Source organism: Linepithema humile, chromosome 2, assembly GCF_040581485.1.
Source record: "Linepithema humile isolate Giens D197 chromosome 2, Lhum_UNIL_v1.0, whole genome shotgun sequence".
Lineage (NCBI taxonomy): Eukaryota > Metazoa > Arthropoda > Insecta > Hymenoptera > Formicidae > Linepithema > Linepithema humile.
Genome location: NC_090129.1, coordinates 19,671,430 through 19,683,828, shown reverse-complemented (window position 1 = coordinate 19,683,828; position 12,399 = coordinate 19,671,430). Strand labels below are relative to the sequence as shown.

Sequence of the window (12,399 nt, the reverse complement as noted above, 5' to 3'; positions counted from 1 at the left end):
TCCCATTCGATACGGTATCATTACGGCTCGTTGCCTTCGGCAGATATAAGATATTCCCTAATTGACCTCTGCGTTCGACCTTCCGCAGAATATGAAACGAATTTAAACCAGATTAAGCTTATCATGGGTTTAAAGGTTCGCGTAAGCACGCGAATTTGTGAAATGTACGCGAGCACGCGTCCGATTAAGCGTCACGAAAATATCGATGTTGAAGCTTTCTTACGTCCGCGGGCATTAAAATCAACAGGTACACGACAAAGACGCTCGTTCACGGTCGAGAAATAATTTTCAGCGCGGATTCAGCTCGCGATTCCCGTTTAAACCCGTTTAATTCCGCCGCGCGCAAAAGGGGGAAAAAAATCGTCGCGTTCCTGTGGTGCGAGCGTGGGAACATCTTGTTCTCCGCGGCGCGAGAGATCCGATCGTCCTGTTGCGCGGCGATTGATTCTGCGAATCGCCGGCAGCTGTATCTTTTTAGGTGTCGCGAAGGAAAATCCCGACACTTTCGGAGACGGGTCTACCCCGGAGCTTTGTCCAAGTTTACGAGAATAGGCCAGCGGGTCGCGACTGCTTGAAACTTTCATGTGACATCGACCCGACGTAATTGGATGCGGGAGGAAAGAGGCACGAACGCGGGACGATCGAAGTCCCAGCTTGGTCACAGCTGTTCGCTGCTGATACCTGCGCTTCTGCACGCGCAACATCACCGCGGCTATAGAGCGCCTTTCGCGGAGCTGCGCCGCGTCGTAACGACAGGACGCAGAGTCGCGCTCGCACAAACGTAATATAATAAGTAACGTCCGCCCGGCCGTTCATTTGTACATTTTGCGACCGTATCCGTCGTTAATTGCGTGCCGCGAGCGGGGCAGAGAAACGGAGAAATGACCGACATGCGGCGCGAGCACACCTCGTAGGAAAATGCTTCTATGTGCGCTTCCTCGTGAAAAACAAGCACGAACAAACATAAAGCGACAGTTTGCGCGAAAAAATCCATGTCGAAAGTAGTACAACGTGTAGCACAGCTGTCGCGCTGTGTATACCCGATTTTTTATATGTTTTGACATATCCGCGTCGCATCTTGCCGAGTGGAAAACATTTGTCAAGATTTGAGTATACTGACCTTTTACCTGCTTGATCGCCGTTTTCGCTAAGTCCAGCCAATGCTGCAAAACAAAGGAAAATATTCCAACTGTAATATACGTAACGAACTTGCGATACATTCATAAATTGTGTGCCGTTAAAGCGTCATTATGCGTGAATATCCATTAAAAATACTAATATATTTATTCGCAAATTGCCGCGGGCTTGTGCTCGCGCTCATCGCGCGCGGAGTACAATTAATAAATATTCCATGAATATTTAATGGGGCGCAGTTTGGAATTTAATCGAAATTTATTTAATGGAGTCCACTTGATAAATGTTTGTTTATTGATAAATATTCATGTTTACTTATTCGGATCGGAGCGCGAATTTGAGACAGTTAAAATCACATCTCGCGCGCTGTTTACTTATCTCTCGCGCTGTTGAAGTAGCGTTACACGGGTGCCACCGATCCACAGAGGTAGCCGTTCTGTGGGAGAGCGCGATGCGAAGACTCAAAACGTGAAGTTTGTGTTGTAAAACGAGCATCTGGCGATACTGTATCATCAGCAATCAGACCGCACACGATCGCGCGCACGAGGAGTTATTTACCGTTGGAAATTACGCCGACGAGGCTGCGCATCTGTTTTAATACTGTTCAGCAAGCTCGATGTAAACACTCGTTAAAAGTGACCCGCGCGTTGATCGCGCTAATATGAGAGCGCAAGCCGCGCGACGCCGCTTGTAAATTTTATCGCATATGCGAAATGCACTTTTCACTTTTTACGACTTTGCAGTTTCGAGTCGCGCGACTTCACGATTAGCGCGATAAATTTGTGCCGGATGAAAAATCGGCCGGCATCGGGGTTTATCCGGCAGACTGTTCAGCAGATCGGTTCCGAGGAGAGATAAAGTGAGCCGAATATCATTAACCATATATCTCTTTAAGCCCGTCGTTACAATGGACACCTTTAGGGAATGAATAGAGAGGATTCGGCAGGCTCCGCACGGGGATGTAATAACAGTCGATATAATGCGCGATATAATTTATCACCCCCGAGAGATTTATAAGCAGCATCCGCCCCGTTTATCGTTACTTACGAAGTGTAATAATCAAAAATTGTTCAAATATCAGAGGTTGTCGCATTGCGCAAAAGCGCAAGTAAAAAGGTTTCTTTACAATTTTCGCTTAAAATCTCTCGAGCTGAACTACGAGCCGGAAGAATAACGGAAGCTACGTCTCAGGGTAGGGCGCGTTAATTTTTGAAGAAGACGGAACGGATGTCCGATATCGATTTCATCGAGGCTTTAAAAAAAGACCGACAAATGCTGCTGGCAAAATTGCATCGAGATTGAGGAAGCTTGATGTTTCTTGTCCGTCTTGATAAACATAATTTCAACATTTCGTATACATTCATCCGGTTTTATTTCCTAGATTAAATTGCAAAATGTAATTCCAGTTTTGCTACGAAAATTTAAATTTGTACATATATCTTGCTACGAAAAATTAAAATTGTGTATCTCGTTACGAAACACTGGGGAATTATTGTTAACGATGATTTGTATGCAGGAAGGATGATTATCGTGGTTTAACATCCGCGAAGATGTAACTCTTTCGGATTGATTAGAATTAATGCGGCTTCATGCGAATTAAATCTTCTGGAGCTGAAATTAAGATCGACTGCATTTCCCGGTGCACTCATTTGCCCACTTGAATTTAAGTGAAAATGCATGTCCGCTTTCGAGAACACGCTACGCGATTAATTGTTCGAAAAAACCAATAAAAAATCGTCAAAGTATCCGGAAATTGACTTAACTGAATTAAAATGTAATAATCTAGCCCCGAGAGCGTGTGCGAGAAAATGAATGGCGACTAATCAACTACTATCTATTCGAATTGTCATTAATTTGAATGCGAGAGAGAGCGCTGAGATCCGCGATCCGAAGAAAACGGTGCGCGGCAAATATATTGACACATTCGACATTTGCGAGTCTTCGCAGTGACGTTTATAAGGCATAATTAAATTTACGTATTTCCCTGGCCGTGGAATCCCGGAAATCAATACGCTAAATTGCATCGTTGCGCGGTGTGCACGATGCGAATATTACTTCGAGACCGCTGATAAATCTTTTTCAAACGAGATTCGCGGTGCAGTCGTTAAAGTAACGACCGACAGTTACGGCTATCATGTACCACCGGTACGCTGCACCTGTTATGAATGTGCTGACACGTTTTTTTGAAGATACAAACTCGCCCACGAAAGATTTAATTTAAGATGCGACGGACGCAGAGGCGGGATAAATGATAGTTGCCGTTCGTGCGCGCGGACACGGATAGCACGAGTTTACTACAATGAATCGTCGGTATTTCAAGGCACGCCTATTTTTAAGTCTTCCAGAATTACACGTATGACCTAAGAATAACGATTACGGTGGAGTACGGCGCATATGCTATACCGCTCCGGGTGTCAGCAGAGCGAATTTAATGGCGCGACACAAAGACGTTTCCGTGTTACACGACTGCCAATCCTTCGAGCGTTCGAATTTTCCAACGCGATATACATATATACATTTTTTTTTACGCGCAGCACGTGGTGATTAAATAAGAGCTCCACATCGAAGAGGCGGGATGTCTCGCGCGCGGAAATATCCGAGAAATATCGACACGCGAGAAATCGAAAGCGTGACGTACTTGGAAGCTACCTTTTCCTAAGTTCATTGTCCATGCGTAAATGCACTCACCCTTTCCCTTTCTTTATCGACGTAGCGAAGCCCGAAGTAATCCATTTCCAAGATGTTGAGCTGCTTGCACACATATTCGAGAATGTACCGCCCTTTATCTTGTGGCTGCAACAGAGACAGAATTGACAATTAGATTGCGAATATCTCGTTTTATTCTCTTTATTTTTTTTTACAGAAAAAAAACAGAATGGAGATGTCGATACCTGAGAATATTTATGACATTTAAGTAATCTCTTTCTTTCATCTACATAAATAATAATTCTCATTGTCTGTTTAACGGCAAAAATTGTGCAACTGAAAAATAATATAAATAAAATTTTCTTTTCCGTAAAAAACATAATAAAATAAACAACAAATCTCTTATTATATAAAAAAGAAAATAATAGAAACGTATTTAACTTCGTCTTTTTATGATCGTTATGTAAATGCGCACGAGCTGGTACTGCTTCTCTTTGCTCACAGCGTCCAAGCAGGAAGAATGAAGTTGTATGAAACACCGGAAGTCTGATAAAAGACGACTGTATTCCGGACGCGCGGAAATCTCGCACTTTCATGCTAGTGTGAAACGTTATGTCTATTATCGCATCTTTATAAGAATATACGATTCTTCCTTTGTAAAAATCACGCGACAAAATTGTACAACGAAAGTGTATTATACGCGGGTATTATATGTGTGTACAATGCCAATTTTAAGTATGTTCGTTGGCCGTCTGTTCCCGGATAAAAATTGATCAAAAGCCTTACAGGCGCGAGGATACTGCGGTTACTGTACGCTATAAATCAAGGATTACCGCTGCCTTTTGCAACGTACTACTTTCTTATCTCGCGGAAATAGGACACGCGCGGCTCCCGTATCTAAGTCACACGGATACTTTCCGGATCGTTAACTTTCAATTTTGAATGAAGCCATTTGCAGATTTATTTCCCACGATTTTTCGCGTACACCTTAAATCTTCGGAGCGTATATTTCTCATAATATCCAATTTTAATAAAGGAGCTTCCTATGAGAGGATCGTAAAGAAGAGAACTCTCGTCGCGCCGCGGAGGATCGTTGCAGCGCGGGGGACATGGAAATAATGGTGCGCGGAAAGCGGATTGTGAAACGCTTAATTATGCCGCGTCGGGTGTTAATGCATCTGCCAGAATATTAATTAGATATTAGCGCGCGCTCTCATATGTCGCAACTGAAAAAATAACCGAGATTATTGCTTCCGCCATGCGATACACGCGGTGTAGATTGTGTAAATAGTAATTTAGCCGTGATCTCTGCGACAACAACTGTGATCGAGCGAATCGAGTCGCTGCAATTATCGAACATAATTAACGCCGTAATATCCGTCGAGTATCTGCCAATGCAAGGACGACGGCAAAAAGTCAACGACGAAGAAACAACTGTTTCATCATATTTACGTAACCTAAATATAAGATTCATGCTTGGCGCGTGCGAAAATATTGTTTAACGTAATATAATAATGTTATACAGTCGCAATGCGTTGCTTCCGAGGTAAAAGCTTTCAAAGAGCTGTGCGAGCGTCGTAGATTTATCGCTACACGTGTACTCGTTAATATAAAACTCGAGCACAGTAGGAACATATTTTTGTACGGCTGCACTCGTTTCTACGCGATGAGAGGAAAATCTCTTTCTTGTCCATTTCTATCTCTGCAAACTGGTATTTAAAACGGCTACTTTGCGCCGCGGTGCAGAATCGCGAGTGTATACAATCGAATACGAGATAAAGAGTCTCCGCGCGCATTCTGCACCTTTGCAAATGCAAATTTTTCCCGCTGAATGAACCAAGTCCCACGAAGAAAGGGGGTGCGGTGTGTCGAAATGTCACGTCCAGAAATAACTCTCCTATCACGAGGCAAATTGAATATTTCATCGGTCGTAGCTGGAGAGTAACATTCGCAAACGGCTTCAACTTCTGCTGCGATCGTAAAATAGCCGAAAACACGAGCCACGAGAGAGAGAGGAGGCACCTGGATGAGTTCCCGTGGACGGTCATTTGTATGTGGTCGGCGTTGTCTTTGGGCGCGAGTGCAACCCGGGCATGTTAAGCGTTTCCAGGGATCTACGAGTCCTTGCGAGGCACGCGACAGTGAAACGCGACTCGTGTTTGTACCATATTGTATTGTACATATACGTGTACACGCGACAAACCGTGCTCTCAAAGGTGCACCTCAACCCCCTACTTTATGGCAACGTTTCACGAGAAACAAGGGACTCGATGTGTTATATATTAATAGAAGTTACTTCGGCAGCCCCTCGCGAGTTATTTGCTCGCGCAAGATGGATGATCGCGCGAACGGCATGTGCTGTTCGCGCGTGCGATGCAAATATAATCGACGGAGGTGCTAGCCTACTGTGGGAAATGTATATGCGCAAAACGTGTATAGCTTTAATTTGAAATAATTACGCGAGTTGGATAAGTATTGATTGGAATTATTATAGATATCGTCGGAAAAACATTGCGTGCGATAAATCTCAGATATAAGCCGTCGTGAGGGAAATACTTTTGACGGAAATTTTTATTGTAAAAAACAAGGTATTAGTTGATGTAGTTATTTTTCACCGCCGTTTCCGAATTACACATTCTTAAATGCAGTTTTGATATTTTTTAAATTTTAAATAAATTATTCTTTTTTTTATTTAATTAAAAAGTTAGATAATGGAAAAGCTATTGCAATTTATAATCGCAAAACAATTTAATTGGGTTGCATTGTATAAAAATCGATGAATCCACGTAATTGAGAAAAAAAATAGTTAAAATTCGCGCATTGCATATTTCGTCGAAAAGAAAGAAAAAACAGAATATGGTAAACAGATCAAAGATTAAAGAGATTTTAAAATTGACATTATCATAATTAAAGTAACTGAAGAGCGTCAAATGTATAATACAAGGTTATAGGTTAGCATTCTTCTAAGGGGAGCATATATCTATTGCAAACTAAAACTCTTGCTATAAGCAGAATTACCTTCTTCTACCTCGTGCGTGCAGTAGTTCAAGAGCGAATGAGTCAGTCATCAGATTTTAGCATGGCGAACCTCGTAAGTAACTTTTAACCTTCAGTTTTATCAATTTTCTACAATTATATCGATAACAATATTACGGAGACATTAATCAAAGTAAAGTACCTGGATTCGTAATTAACTTCTAATTAACTTTAAATTGTCCATTAATTCACAATGCACGAATGTCGTTCGGGTTTAGAAAAAAATGTATCAATTTCACTTAACAACTCAGTTATTATAGCAAAATTGAATGTCAGTTTTATATGTGCATGACGACCGCGCGGATTTGAATCCATTTCTTCGCTGATTGTCATCGCTGAATGTTAACTAATTGAATGGCAAAACTGTGGGACTAGTTAAATTATTAATTAAAGCTATGAATAATGGATCGGCGCGAAATATAATTATACAATACGGAATATACTAATGCTGGCGCGCATATAAAGTTCGTATATAAATCCGGACGCAAGGATACGCGTACGCAGGCCGGAAATGTATAGGCAGTGTTAAGAAACGAGATCGAATCGATATCAAGAGAGGAGGTTATCGCGATGGTAGGCGGTAGGCCGACTATTTGCAGGTTACTTTAGTTATACTTTAGCGTATGGTCGCCGAGCGTAATGTATTATAAACGTGTAAAGTTGCCGATAGCGCGAGAATGCTGCCTTGTTGACCTTGCACACTTCGGAGATCGCCCGTCGACAGAGAATTATTCCCAGAAATGCCCTCGTCGATTTTCGTCCACAAATATTGGCAAGTTCGATTCGCGCAAAAAAGCAGAAAGAAAGTGATAGAAGATTGATACGCATGACCAAGCGTTTTCTCGCACGCGCCTGAGACGCTCGGTGTAAACTTGAATGCGCAATTTCTATCGCACACAAAGCATATTTCAAACTCGGTCGTAAGAGTAAGAGACATACTTAAAATTCTTCGCGAAGCTAATTCGAACTCTCCGCGTGACTTTCCAAGTTCGCCTTTGTAGCTCGTGTGCTTATCGCATAAATGACATTGGTGAATCGTAAGAGTGTATGCATATATGCGGTCCTACTTTTAATTTCGCAACTTTCTTATAAAGATTTCTGTTATCGATTTTAATTAACCCATTCAATTTTAATTATTCAATTAACTTGCTTTAATTGACCGTCATAAATCGCGGAAGTTATCGTCAACCTTGTTTTATGCAAATTTACTCGAAATTCGTATTTAAATATTAAGATGTGTCACTTTCACATCATTTAATACGAAAGAAATATTTAGTCGCAATATTTCGCGTGAATTTTGAAGTGGGAAAACGGTAAACCTTTGGACGATTACGAGGAGTTTTGAAGTCGATCAACAATTGCCAGTATCATTACCGCGGAAATTTACGTTATCGGTAATAATTTAAGCGACACTCCGCCACGTCGGCAATGAGTAGCTGGAACTATAAGAAAACGGTTATCATTGATTGCATAGCCTAGTGACCCTGCACCTCCAGACATGACGATTCTTATAGACGTCGCCGTTCGCGGACGGAGGCCTGTTGAACTTCGTACTCGCAAGCGTGACGAGATCGACTTTTGCAAAACGCATTCCGACTTCAAACGTGGTAGTCCTAATTTGTAGTCGAGTCGATCAAGTCCCGCGATAAAAATGCGATGCATAAGAATTGTTCGCATTCACCTAGATACGGAGCGGATCACGCGCGCAGCTGCGATATGTAAAGCAGATGACGCGTGCTGTTTCGCGAAGTGTCGGCCCCAAAAATCCGTGCGAATTTTCATTCCCCGCGGAAACTCCCGCGATTGCCTCCGACAATCCCGCGTCTTACTTACGACGTATGCCAGCATTTACCTTGGCACGAGACACAATGTTGCCGCTGGCTGAGTGGAGAATGGAGGCGCTCCAAGGAGGTTGAGGATTATTGTCAGATTTCATCTCGGGGTGAGATTGAACGCGACACCGCGAACGCGGACATAATGTCAGTCGAGCTTTTAAGACACTTTTAGGCGCAAAATCGCGCCGTCCGCCATAATTTATGGCTATTAGCGAGCACCCGTGCCAAATGGATCGCCTTAATATACAGCGCGGAGAGATAATACGGCGCCCAAAATTCGAAAATTGGATTATACGACTAAATAGGACGAAAAAAGAATAAATTCGGCTCTTGGGAAAATTCACCCTGTTTTTTTCTTTTCTTTTTTTTAATGTATTGCCTCGCGCGTTTATTATTTCATATCCGATGCTTGTAATATTCTATCTCGAGATATTTTCTACTCCACTTATACAGATGGCAATGCGAGATAATGCAAAATTAAAAAAAAAAGGGAATATTCCCAGTTTTATCTTTATCGAACCGCAACTATCGCGTTGCATTTTATGGATCGCGCGTTTCCCGACGAGTATTGCATCATGCAGATATTCATTTTTACAACGTCATATATCTTATGTATCGAGAATACGAGAAACAAATCGTATTGTTTCAACCTTTGCAGTGATGAGCATTTACAGTCGTAAAACATGATTAAATCAAAATATTTTCTTCGCTATTATTTCATCTGTAATTCACGCAAACACTTCTATATATATTTTATTATTTTCCACGCTGTAAATGAAATCTTGAAAGCGATCAGCAAGAAATAAATTATTATTTTGTAAATATGCTCGTAACTCTCGCGAACAATAGACGATGACTGTTATCGATAGTCCGCGGAGCTTGGATTTTATTGGCTTTTAACGTGCGCAACAGCCTCTGTTCTCCTTCCGATCGTTATCTGTTCGAAGTTTAGATCCGGACCAATGATTCCATCCCCTCGTCCCGTTTTGGCCATCTGCCAATTATTTCGGCGTAATATCATTGACGTGGTGTACGATTGAACCAGACACATCCCTTATTTTCCGCGTCCACAAAGACCGCATCGTCGCGCTTAATGAAGAGAAACAAACCGATCATCTCGTCGACAGGTCGGCTAATGCGCGCGACCTCGTTTCCGGAGATGATTCGCGATAATCGAAGAGAATGTTTGGATTAATATCAAGTTTGCGCTCGCAGTGATTTTCGTGGCTCGTCAATTCGAGAAGATTCAATTCATATTTATTCCAATATTAATTTGCAATGCGATTATAAAATAACGCCGAGTATCGACGATGTGATTAATCTATCGCAGGAGTGCACGCTGACTATAATACTTGCGTAACCGCTGACCGCGATAGCGATTACTCGATACGACGGACGCGTAACGGACCGGTCGATGCAAATTATTCTGGGCGAAATTATACGGATTTTAGAACGGTATTTTGCATACAGAAACGTTGCGAAATATTTTACAAACTTTATTCGAGGTGTAATGCCTTGTTAAAAATTCAATGGAAACTCCATGACAGACGTGCGGGTAAGATGAAATGTGTTAACTTCCTTGGGATGGCTCGAGAGCACGAGGAACTTTTTGACAGGACAGACCGCGTGTACAGACGGGTTTTCTGGAATCGATCCAAGCCGCGAGAGTGCCGCTGAGTCGCCGTGTACCTGCGACTAAACGTCAAAAGGAATTCACAAAAGGAAGTCACGTTCGGCTCCCGCGTGCAACGGTGCTCAACTCCGATCGCGAATCAGACGATGTAAAAAGCGATATAAAAAGCGAACGGCACGTGGAGCGTACGCGGAATAAAAAGTCAAATGAATGTCACGTATGCGTCGCGGAAGTAATAGCGTAATCGATCGCGAGAGGAGCGATTATTTCAATAAACACGTGTCAAAGCTCGTGAACATGAGAATGCAAAAACAGATTAGCAAATCATAATAATAGGTTTAAAAACTAGCTCGCACGAAGTAACAAAATTTACATTTTAAAATGTTTTGACATTTAAGCGTCTTATACCTTGCTTCAACGAAACGCAAACATTTTCGATTTCTAAATGATGCGGTAATCATCGTTACATCATCGTATTAAAAAAGAAGCTGTAGTTACCAGTTTCTTTTTTCATTCCAGATCGACATAAAAAAAGAAACGATGTCGAAAATATATATATTTTTCGTCGCAATTTAATGCTATAGTATTACGAAACATGGGAAGGTACTATTGATTATGTGATAATCTGTCGGGTTCATTGATGTTTGATTAATATATCAAACGCTAACGATGTCAAAAGAGTTTTTCGCTTTCTAAGCATAATCAAAGAGGGTTTTAATTCTGTCCATTACTAGGTATTCTCTCTAAAAGAAGGAAAAAACAAAGGTAATTTTGCAGATAGTGTTGAATATAAATCTATCTTAATGTTTTATTAAATTATTTGCATTTAAAGGTATGTAAAATTGTCAAATGCAAAGCAACACGACGCTGACCACTGCACAGAGTGGTATCGTCGAAATCTTTGGGATCGCAATCGCATGGCGAAATCGCGCACGTTTTGCGGTGATCGTTAGAATCCCCTGACATCAGTCATTTTTCGGCGAGCACTATCGCGCCGCGTCCCTGTCAATAAAGGGACGAAAATCGTGATACACGGGATTTAAATGGGTTATAAACATCCCTCGGATCCTCCGTTCAATGCGATACTCGTGAATGACAGCGCGCAGGCGAATGAGAGAAAGCCGCAGGGGGTAGCGAGAGAAGTCGCGCTCGCGCGGCTATCCCTCACGCGTGAGAGGGACGGCGCGGCGCGGCGCAGAGCGGAACGGAGCGGAAACGCAGCGCACTCACCTGAAAGTCGCAGTAGATGATTTCGTTGTCATCGAACAGTCGTATAGTGGCGCGATGCACCACCGTCACGTCGCTCTTGCTGCCGAATTTCAACATTTCTGCCCTCAAGTTGCCACCCAAATTATCCCCCCGACCCTCATCGTCCCTTCCCCCACAGCACCACACACTGCCCGTTTATTAATCGCGGCAACACGCGCCACTGTCGTCGTCGACGCCGGCCGTCGCCGCCGTTGACGCGCGACCGTACTCCGTATTAATCGGCGAGCTGACACGGCACGGCGCGACGGCACGGTAGCACAGCGGTGAACGACGACACATCACCGTGGCGGAAGAACGCGAAGCTATCTGTCAACCAGTCCGTCCACTGGTGCGCCGCCGCCGCGGACGACGCGGCGCTGCCACATCTTTGCTACGCGCCGGCTGTGCGCGCCGTTGCCGTTCCTTATCATGGCGGATGACAGGCGCACCGGTGGTCGCGCAAAATTTCGATTGATCGTCGATATTTCGAAGGATTCGATGAGTGAAATACCAATATAGAGTATTTCCATTAGATTCCCGCACTACACAAAATTGGACGAATCTATTACATCGAACTTTCAGCATGTAGCTCACACAAACGTCAAAATACAGATTTGTCAATGATGCTGTTTTAGAAATCCGCGCTTGTGCGAGAGTTCACATGGACTAAATAACAGTATACTTTTGATAGTTATCAGATTATTATATACTTAAAAATCCCGTAATAAAAGAAATATCAATTCCAAATGAGAAAGCGCACACAATTCTTTTTAGCAAGTAGGGGGCGCTACTTGTCAGACAGTTATACTTATCTCGTAGGATAAGTTGCAAATGTATTTTACCGACCAACAGTTTTTAAGAATATTA

At 42.7% G+C, this 12,399-nt stretch overlaps 1 protein-coding gene across 3 annotated transcripts in view; it reads right to left on the bottom strand.

The window, feature by feature from the left end:
* Positions 1-12,399, bottom strand: part of Frmd5 (FERM domain containing) — a 31,958-nt gene that overhangs the window by 16,369 nt on the left and 3,190 nt on the right. Inside the window, exons 1-3 of one of the 3 annotated variants that reach the window (XM_067348589.1) lie at positions 11,515-12,146; positions 3,823-3,927; positions 1,121-1,163 (exon numbers count right to left, since the gene is read on the bottom strand). In XM_067348589.1, the coding sequence (XP_067204690.1) occupies positions 1,121-1,163; positions 3,823-3,927; positions 11,515-11,610 (244 nt within the window). In that variant the 5' untranslated portion in view covers positions 11,611-12,146. Of the gene's footprint in view, positions 1-1,120; positions 1,164-3,822; positions 3,928-11,514; positions 12,147-12,399 lie in introns of those variants that run through there. The other 2 variants (XM_067348590.1, XM_067348591.1) reach the window with 2 other exon arrangements.